Source organism: Aquarana catesbeiana, linkage group LG08, assembly GCF_042186555.1.
Source record: "Aquarana catesbeiana isolate 2022-GZ linkage group LG08, ASM4218655v1, whole genome shotgun sequence".
In the NCBI taxonomy this organism is placed as follows: Eukaryota; Metazoa; Chordata; class Amphibia; order Anura; family Ranidae; genus Aquarana; species Aquarana catesbeiana.
Genome location: NC_133331.1, coordinates 281,923,520 through 281,943,880, shown reverse-complemented (window position 1 = coordinate 281,943,880; position 20,361 = coordinate 281,923,520). Strand labels below are relative to the sequence as shown.

Below are 20,361 nucleotides of genomic sequence, written 5' to 3'. Positions count from 1 at the left end.
ACTGTTGTTGAGTCCAAAACAAGACTAGGCAGTTCTTGGTGAATTAAGTATTCCTATTAGGAAGCTTCCAAAGATGAAATTCAAACATCAACCAACAGTGTGGTATACTGGTCCAGTGGGTGGACGATCTGAGTGTGCTGATCTAGTATTATAATTTAGCAGTATAGCGGGATCATGGGAACACAGACCCTGGACATATATAGATGATCAGATAATGCAGCATATGAAGCTAACAGCATGGCCAGAAAATTCATTTGTCAGCAAATATGAAAATCAGTTGCAGAGGCAGCGGATGTAAATTCATGTAAGTAACATCAGGGGGAATGCTATGATCAGTGAGGACACATAATACAAGTGCTGAGTGGGGCATAGAAACTCTCGCCAATCGCACAAAATCCATCATCCATCAAAAGGCATTACTTTACCCCTGGAACGCTGTGGCCATAGATGCTGCTCCGCACTGGCCAATGACAAAGTTCGTCTGTAGAGAAGTATAGTCGCTGCCTCCGTATCGTTCGTTGCAGGAAAGGAAACGGCCGTCAGCTGTTTGTTCCGTGCTGACAAACGCCCAGATCGTAAAGCGCGCGGTTCCCAGTGACATGCTGACATCACGCTGCTGACGCGTTTCACCAGCCAATGGACGCTGGTTTCTTCAGTTTTTAACCCCTTGACAACGTCCCCCCTTCACCAAGAACTGCCTAGTCTTGTTTTGGACTCAACAGTTATTAGTTTACTCACAGTTTGTGTCAGTGGTGAATATCTGGTGTGGATGTGTGGGATGTGTAGCCGCTGCTCCCTTTGTTTTGAACCCCTTGACAACGTTGTCTTCGTTTTAATTGGTCTGTGCCAGCCACCTATCTATTGCCCATTCCCTCTCCTTTTTGTTTAATTTGTAGTAGATTTTTTTTTTTGTACTAATAAAGCTAGTGTGTAATTATCCTAGTGTTCTGTGTTGGCCCTCTTAAGAGAACCTTATTCTCTTGGTTTTTCTCATGTTTAAGACCAGTTAGGCTTTAGCTGGAATTCTACTTTAAGTTATTAACAATGCAAGCTTTCAGCATGCCATAGAGCCCTTCTTCAGGCATTTACATAAGTGAGTACACCCCGCACATTTTTTAAAATGTTTTATTTTAGTTAGATGTAGGAGTGCTGCCAGCATTGCTGCAGAGGTTGAAGGGGTGGGGCGGTCAGCCTGTTAGTGCTCAGACCATACGCCGCACACTGCATCAAATTGGTCTGCATGGCTGTCATACCAGAAGGAAGCCTCTTCTAAAGATGATGCACAAGAAAGCCCACAAACAGTTTTCTGAAGACAAGCAGACTAAGGCCAAACCAGGTAAATGACAGGATAATCAGTATTACACAGGGTAAAAAATATTACCCATATGTTACAAATGCAGATAAAATTTATTATGCATCTTTCCCAGCATTACTCAACCCACTTACTGTAAGTGCAGGGCAACCTAGACAAGTTGCCACCAACTTGCAAGTACAATGATGGAGAGAACAGCAGGGGCTATATAAAGTAATCACATCAGCAATACCGAGGATAGCACTGAGAGCCATCCAGTCCCGGAGAAAAGGTGTAGTGAAAGATGATGGCGACTGTCACAGGACCAGCCAGAAGACATCTTAAAAAAGGTATGTGAATCAAAAAAACAAAAAATGAATGTGGTAGGATTCGTGGGGGGTGGTGCTGGGTTGGTCAGGGGTTGGCCCAGATTGGGTTTTGTTTGGGGACTCTACATTTAAAACATAGGTTTATCAAGCTCCTGCATTCCTGTTACCTCCAGTGAGTCAGCTATACCAGGGAAAATTAGTATTTTTGGAATACCAATTGTTTCCATCATGGACATCACCATCATCCATCACCTGATGAACCAGAATTAGTTTATGGATGTGTTCTCTCCCGCACAGACACAAGTGTATATATTGTTCCTTTAAGACTCCCTTGCCACTTTTGGTTCATGAAAACGGCTTTTTCGCCACGTGAATTCTCTCATGTCTAATAAGAGCCGATCTCCAAGCAAAACATCTTCCACATTCAGAACATGAAAAAGGCTTTTCGCCTGTGTGGGACCTCTGGTGTCTAACGAGTAGTGACTTAAATGAAAAATATTTCCCACAGACGGAACAGGTATAAGGCCCCACCCCCGCATGAGATCTTCGATGCAAGATGAATGGTCCTCTCTGGTCGAAACATTCACCGCATTCAGGGCAGTGAAAAGGCTTCTGAGACATGTGAATCCTTTCATGGATGATCAGATTCGACCTCTCACTGAAATGCTTTCCGCATTCTGAACACGAATAGGGCTTCTGCCCTGTGTGAATTCTTTCATGCCTAACAAGTGCCGATTTTTGTGCAAAACATTTCCTGCACTCGGAACATGAATAAGGCTTCTCCCCCGTATGGGTTCTCTGATGTCTAATGAGGAAGGCTTTCCAAGGAAAACATTTCCCACATTCAAAACATGAATATAGTTTCATCTCTGTGTGAGTCCTCTGGTGTGATAGAAGGTCCTCCTCCTGGGTAAAACATTCCCCGCACTCGGAACATGGGAAGGCTTCACCCCCTCCACGAGCTGTATGAAGAGTGCCTGAAGGCAAGTGTTCAAGGAAAAACTCCCTGTGTGTTAACGGATCAGGTGATAAATGTGCATTACGAAATACTGGATGGAGATTTCGGGGAATGGGCTTTTCTATTGGGTAATCCAGCATAAAGTCATGAGCTTCTATTTCACCATCTGGAGAGGTTAGTGGATCGTCCTCTATATTATTCCATGTATAACGTCCATCTGTGTCAAATAAGAAAACAGAAGAGAATAAGGATAGTTAAAATGATTTTGTGTCCATATTGCTCCATTGAAATACTCATGCTATGTTAGTGTCCTCCACATCCTCAAAGTAGGAAAAAAAAAAAAAAAAAAAAAAAAAACCCAAGTATATCCACTTAAAGCGGAGTAGCGGAGTTCCACACAAAAATGGAACTTCCGCTTTTCGGGAACCCTCCCCCCCTCCGGTGTCACATTTGGCACCTTTCAGGGGGGAGGGGGGTGCAGATACCTAAGACAGGTATTTGCACCCACTTCCGGCATAGACTCCCATGGGAGTCTATGCCTCTTCCCGTCCCCACCGCGCTGTCTCCTGGGAAACACACAGCTCCCAGGAGAAAGCGGGGACCACTTGGGACGCGCAGCGCAACTCGTGCATGTGCAGTAGGGAACCGGGAAGTGAAGCCGCAACGCTTCACTTCCTGATTCCCCCACCTAGGATGGTGGCGGCAGCTGCCGAGAACCGAGCGGGTTCTCGGCGTCGCCTGCCGACATCGCTGGACCCAGGGACAGGTAAGTGGCCATGTATTAAAAGTCAGCAGCTGCAGTATTTGTAGCTGCTGGCTTTTAATATTTTTTTTTTTTTGGCGGTGTGGGTGGACCCCCGCTTTAAAGACCGGGCCTTTTCTGGCACTTTTTGTTTATATGTAACAATATTTTTTTTTTTTGCTAGAAAATTATTTTAGAACCCCCAAACATTACATTTTTTTTTTTTAAAGCAGAGGCTCTAGAGAATAAATTGGAGGGTTTTGCAATTTATGTCACACGGTATTTGCGCAGCGGTTTTTCCCAAGCAAAATTTTAATGCAAGAAAATACAATGTAACCCATTTTTTCATAAAAGGAAGATGACGTTACACCAAGTAAATAGATACCAAACCTGTCTCACTTTAAAACCCGCGCAATGGCAACAAACGGCGTAAATCTAGTTAGCAGCTCCAATTGCTTTGGCAGCAAGTGGATATACAGTGTTGACACTGCTGCTGTTTGTAGGTCACACTCTGGCTCCCTTACTATAATAAACCACACAATTCCAGTGCTGTCTCTATAGCTCCACCAATTTACATCAAAATATGACAGATTATATATTGCTAACCTTTAAGTGTAGCAATATGGTTACATTTAATGAAGGTACAACATTTAGCAACTCACATGGTTGATGATTAAAACAGGCACATCTAAGTATGCAGGTTTCTGGGGTAAAGCTGTCCACATAGACAGTCCTCCTCACCACCATCGACGTCATCCCTTCCACACTGCGCTCCACGAGCGATTCAAGCCTCGCTTTCTGATCGCTCTACTGCAGGTTAGTCTTCCCGTTCACGATTGCAGACCGACAGCGGCGAGAGCCAGCAGTGCAGAGGACGGTCTATGTGGACAGCTTTACCCAAGATGCCTGCATACTTAGATGTGTCTCATTTAATCATCAACCATGTGAGTCACTAAATGTTGTACCTTCATTAAATGCAACCATATTGCTACACTTAGAAGAAAAACCCAGCAGGAACTACAGTGTATAAAAGAGAAGAGAGGCGCCTCTATTTCCCTTGTGGAGGCTTCCATTTGTGGATGGACATTTTATGGTTACACAATCTATCACATTGCTATTATATTTTTATATGGACTATTAACCGAAGGACTTATGAATAAATGGTTCTGGAACAAATCATCTGGGTTTCCATTATTTCTTATGGGGAAATTTGCTTTGATATACAAGTGCTTTGGATTACAAGCACGTTTACGGAACTAATTATGCTTGCAATCCAAGGTTTTACATACATACATGGCTCAAAATTTAAAGTCCTGAGCTACTAGCCAGGCCTTAAGAGTAAAGCCTCATACACACGATTGGATTTTCGGCAGGGAATTGTGTGATGACAGACTGTTTGCCTAAAATCCGACCGTTAGTACGCTCCATCAGACAATTGTCCAACTTTCTGCCAACAAATGTTGGATGGCAGGCTAGTAAATTTTCGGCGGACAACGGTCTGTTGTCAGATTTTCGTATCGTGTGTACACAAGTCCGTCACACAAAAGTCCAAAGTACAAACACGCATGCTCGGAATCAATGCTCACCAAACACAACATTAGCAGAAGGTGCCCAAAGGGTGGCGCTCAAGAGCTGAAATTTCAAGTAGTACGTCACTATGTTCGGGCTTGTTGGCTGACAATTGTGTGCCGTTAGTATGCAAGACAAGTTCCTGGCACACACCCTTCGGACAAAAGTCTGACGCTCTGTTGGCCAACAATCCGATCGTGTGTACGAGGCTTTAGACTCCATACACACTATTAGATTTTCTGCAGATTTTTGTCTTCAGATTTACCAAAACAATATAATATGGAGGTCAAACCTTAAAGAGTTTCAATTTGTATACAATCAGGCAGGCCCTTGCACTACATGGTTTTGGTAAATCTGAAGACAAAAATCTACAGAAAATCTAATAGTGTGTACGGGGTCTAAAGCTGGATACACACTATACAATTTTCTGTAGATTTCTTTTTCCTTCAGATTTACCAAAATCATATAATATGAGGTCAAACCTTAATGCCCTGTACACACGGTCGGACATTGATCGGACATTCTGACAACAAAATCCATGGATCCGACGGATGTTGGCTCAAACTTGTCTTGCATACACACGGTCACACAAAGTTGTCGGAAAATCCGATCGTTCTGAACGTGGTGACGTAAAACACGTACTATACGGGACTATATAGGGGGCAGTAGCCAATAGCTTTCGTTTCTTAATTTATTCTGAGCATGCGTGGCACTTTGTGCGTCTGATTTGTGTACACACAATCGGAATTTCCGACAACGGATTTTGTTGTGGGAAAATTCTATAGCCTGCTCTCAAACTGTGTGTCGGAAATTCCTATGGAAAATGTTTGATGGAGCCTACACACGGTCGGAATTTCCGACAACAAGGTCCTATCACACATTTTCTATCGGAAAATCTTATCGTGTGTACAGGGCATAAGAGTTTCAAATTGTATGCAATCAGGCAGGCCCTTGCACTACACGGTTTTGTTAAATCTAAAAGAAATCAGACAACAAAAGTTGTATAGTGTGTATGGGGTCTTACTTGCCACCAGTTGCCCCACCCAACCCCTACCCTGCCCCTAAACATGCCCTTGTAAATTATCTCATGCAATGACACTGTTAAATGTTTTATGCAGAATTCATTTAATTACAAAAGTAGTTATTGACAACAACAACTTTGTTGACCTCTCATGCCCCAGTTCCCTATCTTACATCGTAAAAATAGGATATCTATATACTGTACACCCGAATCCATGGCCACCCACAGGTATTAGAATTCCAAAAAGTGAGTAGTGCAGACAAACCAACCAACATAGCAAACATTGTAAAATCTACCAGCATTGCACTTATGTAAATTACAAATATACAGTATAACAACCATAAAAATAATACACATTTATTGAATGCTTCACAACCACACAGAAAAGTCCAAAGAAAAACACACAAGTCCTCAGCCCAAATTGGATGGGTGCTACATTATGTGGGGAACTGTACTGTAGCTGGTGTAATATTGGCTGGTAAGGAAGCAAACAGGAAAGGCTCTGATAAATAGTAAGATATTTCACTTGAACAAATTAACCATCCACTTGGGGGGCGATTCCGGTCTGCAGGCTCAGCTGTATTCCGGTTTGCTTCTTTAACAGCCGCCTATTACACATCCGGCTGGCAGCTTTTTGTCCTAGCTCTTTCTCCTGCCCGCTCTCGCTGCTGCTGGGGATTCGCATAATTATGCCAGGCTGGGCTGGGGATGGAGCGGAGACCTAGAGGAGTTGAGTCCTGCGGTGGGGGAGAGCCACCACACAGCCGGCGCACAATTAGGGAACCACAAAGGCACGAGCCCCGGACCAACAGCGCAGGAGATACAAGCAGAGGGAGGGGGCAAAGCGGAGCTGTGGAGAGCGGGGAGAGGAAGAGACACCAGAGGGACGATGCAAGGATTTTTCTCAGGGGAAGGTGCATGTTACTGCCCCCACCATCCGGGCGCCGTAAGGCCCTGCCCATAGACAACCCTAGAGAAGAACGGAGCTCACCTGACAGTCAGATGAATGAAGAGCGGTGGCTACCCGGCCGGGAGGAGGAAGTCTGTAGAGCTGATCTGGTGCCCGCAGCGCCCGCCCCCATGCCCTCCAAAGCGGCTGCACACTCGCCCTCCACAAATTTTGAAGGCTGTATATACACAGTGCTGTGAAAAAGTATTTGCCCCTTCCTGATTTTTTATTTTTTGCATATTTCTCACACTTAAATGATTCAGACCACCAAACAAATTTTAATATTACACAAAGATAACCAGAGTAAATCCAAGATGCAGTTTTTAAAATATTATTTCATTTATTAAAGGGCCAAAAGCTGTTCAAACCTGCCTGGCCCCATGTGAAAAAGTAATTGCCCCCCTCCCATGCTGAATCATGAACTGTGAGTAACCATCATTTTTTTGGAAAGCTGAGTTAAATGTCACTTGCCACACCCAGGCCTGATTACTGCCAGACTCGTTGAATCAAGAAATCACATAAATAGAAGCTGTCTGACAAAGTGAAGCACGCCAACAGATCATAAAACAATCACAACACATTATGCCACTATCTAAAAAAATTCAAGAACAGATTAGAAACAAACATGTATCGGTCTAGGAAGGGTTTCAAAGCCATGTCTAAGGCTTTGGAACTCCGGTGAACCACGAGGAGAGCCATTATCCACAAACGGAGATAACTTGGAACAGTGGTGAACCTTCCCAAGAGTTATAAACCCTAAGAAAAATAGGGGATTGGCGCTGTTCACTGGTGAAAAAAATAAATTAAACTATAAACAGACTCTTAACACAAGGGGAACATTACACCACAATTCTGGGTGAATGAAAAGTGAAACACAGTAAAATAGTATGTGTAAATAAATGTACTTGCTAAAAATACCAAAGAATGTGCAAACTGCCTAAAGTGAAGTTATATAAAATAATGGATAAAGCTCCAAACAATAATATAAGTGAATGATCAATCTAGGGCTGAAACAACTAATCGATTAATCGACAACTAATCGATTATGAAAATAATCGATTACTATTTTCATAATCGATTAATCGGCCAGTAACATAATGGGGTTAAAAAAATTAAATTGAGCCTTTTATAGTACAAAAAAGAGCAAATAATCGCTACTGTAAATGTTACTATCACCGTTCTACAGTAAAAAAAATGAACCCCTTACAATAGAGATTATTTGCTTTTTTTGTACTATAAAGGGCTAATTTTAGGGGTTTTTTTAACCCCATTATGTTACTAAACGTCTTAGACCTGGTTCACATCTATGTGTTTTTTGGTGCTTTTTGCAGAAACGGACTGCAGTTCATTTACATGGTTTCCTATGGGACACATTCACATCTATGCTTTTTTTCAGCCGCTGCCTATTTGGAAAGGGTCAGGGACTTTTTTTATGCAAAACTGTGCTTTTTTGGTTCAATACACTTCAATGGAAAAGCTGCAGAAAAGCATGTAATGCGTTTTTGTAGCAATTTGTGTTTTTTAATCTGCCCAACAACAAATTGGCCATAAAATGCAAAAAAAATGCAAATTGCAGCAAAATCACGTGAGCAAAAATCAAAATGCACAGCAAAAAGCACTACAGAAACATATCAAAAGCAAACTGCATAGGTGTGTAGCGAGCCTTATGCTGGCCACAGGGATCAATTTTCAGACAAGAATATTCAGACGAAAAATCTTTGTACATTCGCTGAATGAAAGAATGTTTGAAATTTTTACTTGTTTTTAACATTGTTTTTAAAATGAACGAAAACCACATACACCGTCTGAAAATTCCTTTGACCAAGAAGTTTTCTAACATTTCCAAATTGTCACTGTGGTTGAAAATGAACGTCAATTTGCCCCCACTAACGATTAGAAAATCGAACAAACGTTCTTAAAATGCCATTTTTTTTTTGAAGGAAGACATTGTTTAAAAAAAAAAAAAAAAAAAAATTGATCTCTGAGTCTGATGATATTTACCAGATTCACCCCTTTTTTAATAGTATATATCCTCTAATAGCATATACAGTATATCTCTCCTCTAATAGTATATACAGTATATCTCTTCTGTCTGTTATTCTCAGAGTGGATTAGATATGTTGCTCCCTAACCATATAGTTATTTATATTTACCACTGCAAAGAGATATTTAAGAATACATTGCCTTTTTTTTTAAAACTTTACAAATTAACTAAATTATGCACAACACTTTTTTTTTAAGCTTATCAACCGATTAATCGAAACAATAATCGGCCAACTAATCGATTATGAAAATAATCGTTAGTTGCAGCCCTAGATCAATCAGGTGTATAAAAAAATAAAATTTCACAAGATCCAAGGATAATAATCATTGAAAGGTATAAGTGAATTATGCCCTAAAAAAAACACACAGTGTTGCCCACTCCAGAGTGGTGTATATACTAGTAAAGTGAGATTGGATGGTGTTCAAAAAATAAAAAATATTAAAACCAAAAAAAGGGACAATTTACATATGGTGTGCATAAAAGTGTGGTGTTAAGGATAAAAATTAATAAATGAAAAAAATATAAAATTAATAAATGAAAAAGTCCATGCATGCAAAAAATTCCAGAAAATGCCAAAAAATGTTGTATATATTAAAATGCTATAAATATTAAAAAAAAGTCCAGTGTGCATAAAAAGTTCTTGTGCAACAAGCTAGTGTATCTTCAAATGGTTCCAGGTAAGTCCGTCCCAATAGATATATACTGTCCTGTGTGGAGCCCCCTCTAGTGCCCCCACTCACCGGAACGCCCAACCCCTGCAGGGGTAATAGGCATGTAGATGTAAATCCGATGATCCAAGCGGTCGGTGTCCCCTTCACCACCTGCTCTCCACTTGTGTCACCAGATCGCTCTCAAACGGCATCCACCCGGACAGTATACCATGTGCAGGGAGAAGAGAAGAGCCTCATAGTGTGATTCCAAATATAACTTTATTAAGCTCAGGCTTAATTGATTTTAGTTCATACATTTTTTTCGTTTTATGTAAGCCTGAGCTTAATAAAGTTATATTTGGAATCACACTATGAGGCTCTTCTCTTCTCCCTGCACATGGTATACTGTCCGGGTGGATGCCGTTTGAGAGCGATCTGGTGACACAAGTGGAGAGCAGGTGGTGAAGGGGACACTGACCGCTTGGATCATCGGATTTACATCTACATGCCTATTACCCCTGCAGGGGTTGGGCGTTCCGGTGAGTGGGGGCACTAGAGGGGGCTCCACACAGGACAGTATATATCTATTGGGACGGACTTACCTGGAACCATTTGAAGATACATTAGCTTGTTGCACAAAAACTTTTTATGCACACTGGACTTTTTTTTATATTTATAGCATTTTAATATATACAACATTTTTTGGCATTTTCTGGAATTTTTTGCATGCATGGACTTTTTCATTTTTTTCATTTATTAATTTTATATTTTTTTCATTTATTAGTTTTTATCCTTAACACCACACTTTTATGCACACCATATGTAAATTGTCCCTTTTTTTGGTTTTAATATTTTTTATTTTTTGAACACCATCCAATCTCACTTTACTAGTATATACACCACTCTGGAGTGGGCAACACTGTGTTTGTGTTTTTTTAGGGCATAATTCACTTATACCTTTCAATGATTATTATCCTTGGATCTTGTGAAATTTTATTTTTTTATACACCTGATTGATCATTCACTTATATTATTGTTTGGAGCTTTATCCATTATTTTATATAACTTCACTTTGGGCAGTTTGCACATTCTTTGGTATTTTTAGCAAGTACATTTATTTACACATACTATTTTACTGCGTTTCACTTTTCATTCACCCAGAATTGTGGTGTAATGTTCCCCTTGTGTTAAGAGTCTGTTTATAGTTTAATTTATTTTTTTCACCAGTGAACAGCGCCAATCCCCTATTTTTCTCAGGGTTTATAGCATTTGGATCGCACCTAGGTGCTTTCTTTATCTGGGGGGCTGCAGTTCGGTTACAAGCCCGTCCTAAGCGCGGAATACCAATACATACATAACCTTCCCAAGAGTGGCCGGCCTGCAAATGTCATCCAGGAGGTCATAAAAGAACCCAGATCATCTAAAGAACTGCAAGCTTCACTTGCCTCAGGTAAGATCAGTGTTCATGATTCAACAATAAAGAGGAGACTGGGCAAAAATGGCATCCATGGGAGAGTTCCAAGGCCAAAGCTACTGCCGACCAAAAATAACACAAAGGCTCATCTCACATTTACCAAAAAACATCTTGATTATCCCCAAGACTTTTAGGCAAATATTCTGTGGACTGATAAGACAAAAATTTTACTTTTTGGAAGGTGTGCGTCCCGTTACATCTGGAATAAAACTAAATACAGCATTTCATAACAAGATCATCATACCAACAGTAAGAGATGGTGGTGGTAGCGTGATGGTCTGGGGCTGCTTTGCAGCTTCAGGACCTGGACGACTTACCATAAATTGATGGAACCATGAATTCTGAGCTGTACCAGAAAATCCTAAAGGAGAATGTCCGGACATCAGACCTCAAGCTCAAGTGCACTTTGGGTTATGCAGCAGGACAATGATCTGAAACACAACAGCAAGTCCACCTCCAAATGGTTCAAACAAAGCAAAATTTAGGTTTTGGAGTGGCCTAGTCAAAGCCTGGACTTAAATCCAATTGAGATGCTGTATCACGGCCTTACACAGGCCGTTCCTGCTGTAAAACCCTCCAATGTGGCCAAAATTGCTCCACAGCAATGTGAAAGAGTCACTGCCAGTTATCGCAAATGCTTGATTGTAGTTGTTGCCACCAAGGGTGGCACAACCAGTTATTAGGTTTAGGGGCAATTACTTTTTCACACACACGTCACAATTTCATGTTCCCAACTTTGTAGGAACAGTTTGGGGATGGCCTCTTCCTGTTCCAACATGACTGCGCACCAGTGTACAAAGCAAGATCCATAAAGATATGGATGAGCGAGTTTGGGGTGGAGGAACTTGGCTGACCTGCAGAGTCCTGACCTCAACTCGATAGAACACCTTTGGGATGAATTAGAGCAGAGACTGCGAGCCAGGCCTTCTCTCCAACATCAGTGCCTGACCTCGCAAATGTGCTTCTGGAAGAATGGTCAAACATTCCCATAGACACACTTCTAAACCTTGTGGACAGCCTTCCCAGAAGAGTTGAAGTTGTTATAGCTGTAAAGGGTGGGCCAACTCAATATTGAACCCTACGGACTAAGACTGGGATGCCATTAAAGTTCATGTGCGTGTAAAGGCAGGCATCCCAATACTTTTGTATCATTCACCCAGGAAGGTGAATCTTGCACAGCACTTGTGACCTCTATGTTTCCACACTCACCAGAGATGAATGACCCCCACACACACACACACTTTCACTGCAGTAGTAATACTATGTATTACTATAATACAGGATTTATATAGCACCCACTGTTTTTTACAGCGCTTTACATTATAAAGATACAATAAAGACAATATAGCAACAATACACTTCAATACAGGAGGGTTAAGAGGGCCCTGCTCTTGGGAGCTTACAATCTAATAATTTATGTGATATTTTTCATGTGAATTGGTGAAGGTATAGAGACAGTGCTGGCATTGTGTGGTTTAGTTTTGCTCCATTGCCCATTACGGCCAAAATGATGGTGTCCGTGAAAAGCTCTCCTCAACCGATTCAACCAACTCCTTTCCAGAGATCACCCTCACTGCTTTTTATGCCACAGTCAGTGCCAACATAACCAATTTCGCCTGGTGTAGGAGCCAAGAATAAGTGGTCATGTTACAATGCTGCGGTCTGAGATTTGGTGCTCCACCCAGAAACTGGGAGGTCACACTCTCCCACATACTTGGAAGCATTTGGGTATTTTGCACCAGCTAAACTAGAGGCTGAAGCAAAGGGGAAATGCTGGAAAGGTGAATATCTGTGGATTGGTGGAGTGGAGGAACATTTCACAGACCTGAATGGGCAAAGTGTATGTGTGTAAACTTGCATACGAATGGTAGAGCCATCGGACTGTAAAAAACATTGGTATAGTTTATGTTCATCATTTATTACTCACCTCTGCCAATCTCTGGCGGACTGTCTTCCTCCTCGCACTGCTCATGTACCCTCACATACATCTCTTTACCATCTAGAGTTTCCACTTTAATCATAATTAGGTCTTCACCCTGAACAAGTCACACGGCACAGGTAAGTCATGTTTCAAAATGATACAATTCATATCAGTTCACATAAAAGGAAAATTACATCATTTTACATTTTTAGATGAGCCAATGTGGTCAGCTGGTCATAAATAATTATATCAATGAGTGTTAACACTTAGAAAAAAACTTTTAAGTGCATACATTGTAATAATATACTTGAATGCGCACAGGCATCATTAGCTCCTTATATATTAAGGTGGACCTGAGCTCAGAAGTGAAGATTTGCGATCGATTAGGGAACATCTAGAAATGTAAAACTATGCCTAAGCAGTACCCTGGAAAGTCTAGAACAACAGTGTAGTTCTTATGCGAAGACAGTCCTGTTCTGTAGCCTTGAAGATGTAGATCTGCAGTGTGAGTCCTAAGGCACTGTTACCTCTGACTCGTAGGCTTCTTTCAGACAGCTGTTCCAATCAGGTCCCCGTCAGTTTTTTAGGTGGACCTGATCAGAAAGGTCCATGCATTCCTATGGACAGGTGCATATAAAACAGACTGTTTACAACCACCTACCTAAGTCAGATCGGGTCTTCTAAAAAAATAAAATAAATAAATATATAATACGAAGAGGACTCTGTTCTCAACCATTTTGGTGGAGCTGATTGGAGGTAGCCAGGTGTAAATGGACAGCGGAGTCTGCTCTGCAAAAACTGAGCGGATCAGCTCATAGATCTCATGCTGATAGCTACAGAATCCGCCCCATGCGAACGGGGCCTTAGTCTCAACAGATTAAGAATTGATCATGTCACTACTGTACTCCTCAAAAGTTCTCCGTGCTGGAGAGGAAGCTGTACCTGAGGACCTGTAGTGCAAGGATATCCCTGCTTCTGCTTCATTCGTTATGTGAATTTGTGCTTCTTTTAACCCTATTCCTGCCGATTCTTCATCAATAACCCCATCAGTCATCCGGGGCTGGGGGGCAGCTCTGACAAAAAAAAAAAAAAGCAGAGCCATGCTCCTCTACCAAGATGGCCACCTTCACATAGTGTGGAACAAAACATGGTAAATCAGTAATGGGGAAACAGATCAGCACTAACCCTATAGGCAATACTGGTGACTGGTCCTTTACCCTTTGCTTGCCTTGATTGGACGCAGCTTCCAGAGTTGAGGAAAATAATCCATCTTAACTCAGAATGTATACCAACTTAAAATACAACTCGGTGACACTCACCGATTGTTTCTTTCGCACTATTGGAGGTATATTCAAAGTAGAGAGTGCCTAGGTGTTCCGGGGGCCGCACATCAACTCAAGACCTGTTGCATGATAGTGAATGGCAGTCTCAGCCTGGACCCCCTGCCAGGCCACACTCCCAACGCATTTCACTTTGCACACCGGAGCTTACTCACATATCCTTGGTTTGCATGTATATTCAAAGTCCCATACCTAGTGTACTTTTACTTCTATTTATTCCCCCATGACAGCAGACTAGAAAGATATTACCACTTAGTCAGGTACACCCTTCCACCTACCTGATGATTCTTTGAGATCTTGTGATTTTCCTGTGTGGAATCCTGGGAAATAGCGGGACTGAGACATCTCTCTGGGGTATTTCTGTTACTGGATCCAGCTGTAGGAACCACACACACTGACTGAATACATTTAGGGGAATTTAAAAGGAATGGGTGGATCCTTAATACTCTTCTCTCCTTTACAAGAAATTAAAGTCTCCTCTTACCCGGTGATGTGAGGGGCGGCTGATTCTCCATCATGACGTCCTTGTAGAGATCCTTGTGTCCTTCTATATACTCCCACTCCTCCATGGAGAAATAGACAGTGACATCCTGACACCTTATAGGAACCTGACACACACACAATGATACCGTCATCATCCAGACACATCCCTTGTCTGTTACTGGATAATGTCCCAGAATTCCCAACACCACTCACCTCCCTTGTCAGCAGCTCAATGATCTTCTGGGTGACATTTAGAATCTTCTTGTCATTGCTTCTTTCAAGGTTCAGGGAGGGCGGCGGAGGCTCCATGATGGGGGTGTGGTGCCTGTTCCATCCTCCTGACCAACAGGGGCGGCTACTAGGTGTCACATGTTTGACAGAAGTCTTTTTCACTACCGTGTAGTCCTGTGTGATAAGAAAAAGATTAAAACAATACAATTATATGTGTTTTTATACAGTAGCGCTCTTCTTATTGATCCTATCCTTTTCTGTTTCTTGGGTTGTCTTCCAATTCCACTCACATATTATTACTTCATCTCTGACTTTGAGAATTATCATGATGCTTCTACCCCCTTCCAGAATACTCCTCGCCTCTCCATCAAATCTGTGTTTTATCAATAGAAATAAGAGTAATGTCATGTGACCTCCCAGAATCCTCCTCACCTCTCCTGTCAGGTCTGTGTTTTATTAATAGAGAAAAGAGTGATGTCATGTGACCTCCCAGAATCCTCCTCACCTCTCCGGTCAGCAGGTAGATGATCTCCAGGGTGAGGTTTAATATTCTCTCAGTCATGATCTTCCTTTCCTTTTCTACGTTCTGTGAATCAGTCATGACTGATGGTTACGTACAGAAGATCTTCGCAATGAGATTTCAGTGGAGATAATCCAGTATTGCAGGAAAATCAATATAGGGAACACCTAAAAATAAGCATACAGCAACATAGTGATCTTACAGCAGAGTTTCAGGCAAACAGCCTAATGAACAGTTCAGGTACAAGTCCCTGTCCACAAGTTATAAGGCTGAATCATTATCCAAGAAGCAGTCCAGAAAAGGACAGTTTACCAAGAAAGGTGGTTTAAAGTGTATATAAATACCAATAAACAACGTCTCTTTCTTGCTCCACCTTTGGTCTGCTAAATATATCATCAAAAGCATTATGTTATATCTGTTCCATAAATGTAAAAAATACCTGTTGATCCTGACAGAAATTATTGCAGTAGAAAGCAGTTCAGAGGTCATGATTAAGTAACAGAAAGTTCAGGGGTCAGTAGTAAGCACCACAGAGTGCAAGGGTCATGAGTATGTAATGCACAGCGCAGGGGTCAGGCGTATGCAATGCACAGCGCAGGGGTCAGGCGTATGCAATGCACAGCGCAGGGGTCAGGCGTATGCAATGCACAGCGCAGGGGTCAGGCGTATGCAATGCACAGCGCAGGGGTCAGGCGTATGCAATGCACAGCGCAGGGGTCAGGCGTATGCAGCGTACAGTGCACAAGTCAGTAGTATAGTTGAACTACTACTACCACCACTTATATTGTTCAGTGTGAACAGATTTATGGCTCCTTAAAGTTGAACTGCTGGACCCCAGTCAGCTTGCAAAAATCAGATTTGGGTTCCCTATGTATATTTAGAGTCTGCTGCTTGTTTAGACTAGAGCATTGGTGAGCCTCAGGTACCATCACCAAAAGGCTGCATATAACATTCAGTGAATGTTATGCTACGAAAAGCCACCTGAGACTGCATACATGAAACAAAAGATGGGACAAAGACCCAGAGAAGAGGGACAGTTTGGTGGGACCGATCGTCTATACTGGAATCACAGAAGCCTGCGGGAGCGATGAATAAAGCAAGCAATACTTTTTATTACATGCACCCCAGAGGGCCACCCAAATGTGACTTTTGTAAGCCGACCAGAGTTGGTAATAATTTCACCAAATTTTGCCAAAGCTTTAATTATAATCTACTTACGTGTGTGTGTATTATAATTAGCCTCTTCTCAACCAGCCCTGGCATTTGGGAGGGGCAGGAAGGTGTGGCAATCATGTCATCATTCACACCGCATTCACTTGAATGGCACTGCTCATCTAACACAACAGGAGTTTAAGCATCGCAGCCGAAGCATGTATACACCTCATCCACTGCCTTTGCAGCTTATGGGGGGGAGGCAGAAGAAGCACAGCTCAACTGCATGTTTTACCACCTCCCAACTGCAAGTGTAAAAGGAGCCCTTAGGCTAGGTTCGAATATGTGTGGGTCAAGAATGCATGCATAATTGTGCATTCCCAACCCGTACAGAAATGCGCTGCTCTTTAAACAGAAACAAGAGAAGCATGGGTATTTAATTTTTTTTTTAGATTAATACTTACCTAGGTGGATGCAGCATCAATCCGATGACTCTAAGGCTGAGAACTGAGGGATCAAGCACCGCTGATCGCTCGGTTCTAAGTGCTCCCCAAACAGAAAGCTGGTGACTGTAAACCTGGGTTCACATATATGCGAATTATATTAGTTTTTAACCACATCCAATTTGCATAACATGTGAATGTGACGGGCTTTCAATGGAGCCAGTTCACACATGTGCGGTGCGGTGCGGTTTTGAAAAGGGTCTGGTTCAGGTGAAAATTCAGGTAAAAATTTGAACCTGTGAACAGAAACACTCCGGACTGCAAACCGCAGCCACTTATATGTGAACCCAGCCTCAGCCGCCGCTCTCTGCTCTGCCCCCCCACACGCCTCAGTTAAGCGATGGGCTGAGGAGGGGGTGGGATCGGCTGGCTCAAGCTCTCAGCAGCTCGCCAAGTCCTGGTAGAGTTGCCGCCTCATCCCTTTAAACCTGAACACCTTTGAATTACACAGGTTCTGAGGCTAATTAAATGCAGATAAGGCACCAAGTGAGTTTAATTACCACCTTAATCAGCCACAGAACCTGTGTAATTAATATGTGTTCGGGTTTAAAGGGATGAGGTGGCAACCATAGGTCCTGGGCAGTTCCAGACCATATGGTCGTGATCTTTGCCCGGCCCGAAATGGCTCTGAGACATCAGCCGACAGTGGGATTCAGCCCGATGTCAGCCAAAAATGGAGTGCAGAACCAATCTGTGGATCACCTCCTGTGATCCACAGCCTAACAAGCTTTGGCTGTACTTCCCCTTTAATGACACCCCCAAGCACTAGAGTTGCCACCTCATCCCTTTAAACCCCATCACATATTAATTACACAGGTTCTGTGGCTGAGTAAGGTTGTAATTAAGCTCCCCTGGTGCCTTATCTGCATTTAATTAGCCTCAGAACCTGTGTAATTCAAAGGTGTTCGGGTTTAAAGGCATAGCTCCCAACTGTCCCTGACTTGGAGCAACGTCCCTCTGTCCCTCATTCCTCCTAATTAGTCCCTCATTTTGGTCTGATCTATATAGATGTGTACAAAATGCACTATTTATCTATCAAAAAGTGTTTCCCAGCGCTAAACCTTTCATCTGATTTCTAAATTGCTGCATTTGTAAATTCCAAAAGCCAAAATAAAGGAATAGTAGTGGTAAAAAAAAAGCACTTGTGGGTTTAACCAATCTTGTTTTTTGTACAATTCTCCTTTAATTGGGCGTGGCCAGGGGTGTGTCCTATGCCTGCATACTTTTGCTGGTAGGTGTCCCTCATTCCCATCTCAAAATGTTGGGAGGTATGTTAACGGGATGAGGTGGCAACTCTACCATGCACCGATGCCCACATACAGTTTTGCATGCACAAAAATTGCATTTTGTGTGGCGCATTTTTAGAAGACGGTCAGTGACTTCTTTCCCTGGGTTTCTTGCGGGTACAGAAGCCCATTCAAATGAACGGGCTGCTGTACCCATGTCGTGAGAACCAGCGAACCTGTTTGGCATAGACTGATTCTGACTGGTTTTAACCCCTTCCTTGCATCGCTGCAGAAAAGTTTGTCGAATTTTTTTTGCTTACGTAGACAAGGCTAAAGTTTGGAAATAGGCAAGAAGACCTTGTTGTACGTAATTGCAGATAGCGACAGTCCCGATATCGCCGTCACAACAAATCGCAGCTTTCCGAGGCCTTTCATAGGTTGGAAAACGATAAGCTGGTAATGGGACATTCCCCGAACAATCAGTCTGCATGGTGGAAGGTTTGCGTCTCATCGGTCACGGCGAACATCCTAAACACCATCAGAATTATTGGGAAATCCTTCTCCTTGAATGGTTATAGCCCAGCCTTATTCTACTACATACACAATAACACTGGCAACTAACTATGTAATGTTTGTAGTAAACAGAAAGTTATTTCTCAAGTGACTTTTGCATTTTTGTAGCTTCATGTGTACAGAAGCCCATGGACCTCTAGCAGACCTGGCACAATCCTCTGGCCTGTAAACAATGGTACATTATTGGCACTCATACCTGTTCCAGCAGTCTTGCCAAACTCCAGACACCCACAATAAACAGAGCAGGGCACTCCAGCAGTTCAACTCTTTCTCTGTTTTTCAAATTTCTGCTGGACCACAACAAAATGGCTGCTGTTTTATGGTTTTATTGCCGCCTGCGCTACAAGAAAATGGCCGCGTTGGTCCTGCTCTATCTACGGGGCCTAAGGGAGCCAATCGGAGCCGTGAGCACAGCATGTGGAATGCGCGGACCCGCCAGCAGAGGGCGCAAGTCGGCGTTTTTCTCCCCTGTGTTCTCTGCGGCTGGTTCTTTCGAGCTCGGAAATGATAGGGGCGGGACTTGAGGTCAAAGGCTTTGTGATAATATGCTCATAAATATTAATGAGTAAGGAGTATTCAGAAGGAATACATGGGGGTTGAGCGGGTTTACCACTGTGCTGGCCCTCATTTATTAAAGTGGGTTCACAAGAAAAAACTGCAACCAACAATTAATTCATAGACACAGGCAGCTAAAATGATATGCAAATCATGACCTTCCCACAAAAGTCAATAAGGGCCACGCCCCTCTTTTTCTCTTAACGTAGAACAAAAAACATTTTGTCTTCATTTTACATAGCATAGGTCAGAGTTATAACCCCATATACGGCTTTTTATTTTGCAATCTGTGTCTACTTAAAGGGGATTTCCCTTCACTTCCTGTCCCATAGCCAAAACAGGAAGTGAGAGGAATTCCCTCCAAAGTCTGGAAATCCCCTGGTTGTCACCAGGATCACCAGAACTAGTGCCCCCCATGGGACGATTTCCTCTCTGTTCCTGTAGAGGTGAAATTTTAGATAGTGGTCCCTAATAGAACCCCCGACAGGGGTTTTAATCCTTCTCTATAAAAAAAAAAAAAAAAGTTTGGTCTATAGTCATACTTTATGCTTTTCTATGGGCCAGCAAGGCTGCCTATTCTTATGAAGGTGGCAGTTGGTGTGTGACTCCTCATCTATTTTTTCGGTACTTACCTTTTCCAAATTCTGAAAACCTGTCATATGGCGCACAGGGTCTCTTCGGATCTCATCTGGCAGTGAGTAGTCCTCAGCTACACCAAACCATTATATGTCAGTGCAAGGCGCGGTGGTGGCGCTTCATTGGGCGGATGGATCCATGTCCCCCCGAATTCACAGTATGTCTTCTGGGTTTAATAGGGGCACCAGTGGGAA

At 42.5% G+C, this 20,361-nt stretch overlaps 1 protein-coding gene across 1 annotated transcript; it reads right to left on the bottom strand.

The window, feature by feature from the left end:
* Positions 1-1,109: 1,109 nt before the first annotated feature.
* LOC141104623 (oocyte zinc finger protein XlCOF8.4-like) lies at positions 1,110-19,297 on the bottom strand. The gene is made up of 7 exons (XM_073594277.1): positions 19,173-19,297; positions 15,508-15,689; positions 14,985-15,176; positions 14,773-14,896; positions 14,567-14,664; positions 12,955-13,063; positions 1,110-2,795 (listed from the first exon to the last, which is right to left on the bottom strand). The coding sequence occupies exons 2-7, from the start codon at positions 15,601-15,603 to the stop codon at positions 1,966-1,968; spliced, it is 1,449 nt and encodes a 482-aa protein (XP_073450378.1). The 5' UTR covers positions 15,604-15,689; positions 19,173-19,297; the 3' UTR covers positions 1,110-1,965.
* Positions 19,298-20,361: the final 1,064 nt, after the last annotated feature.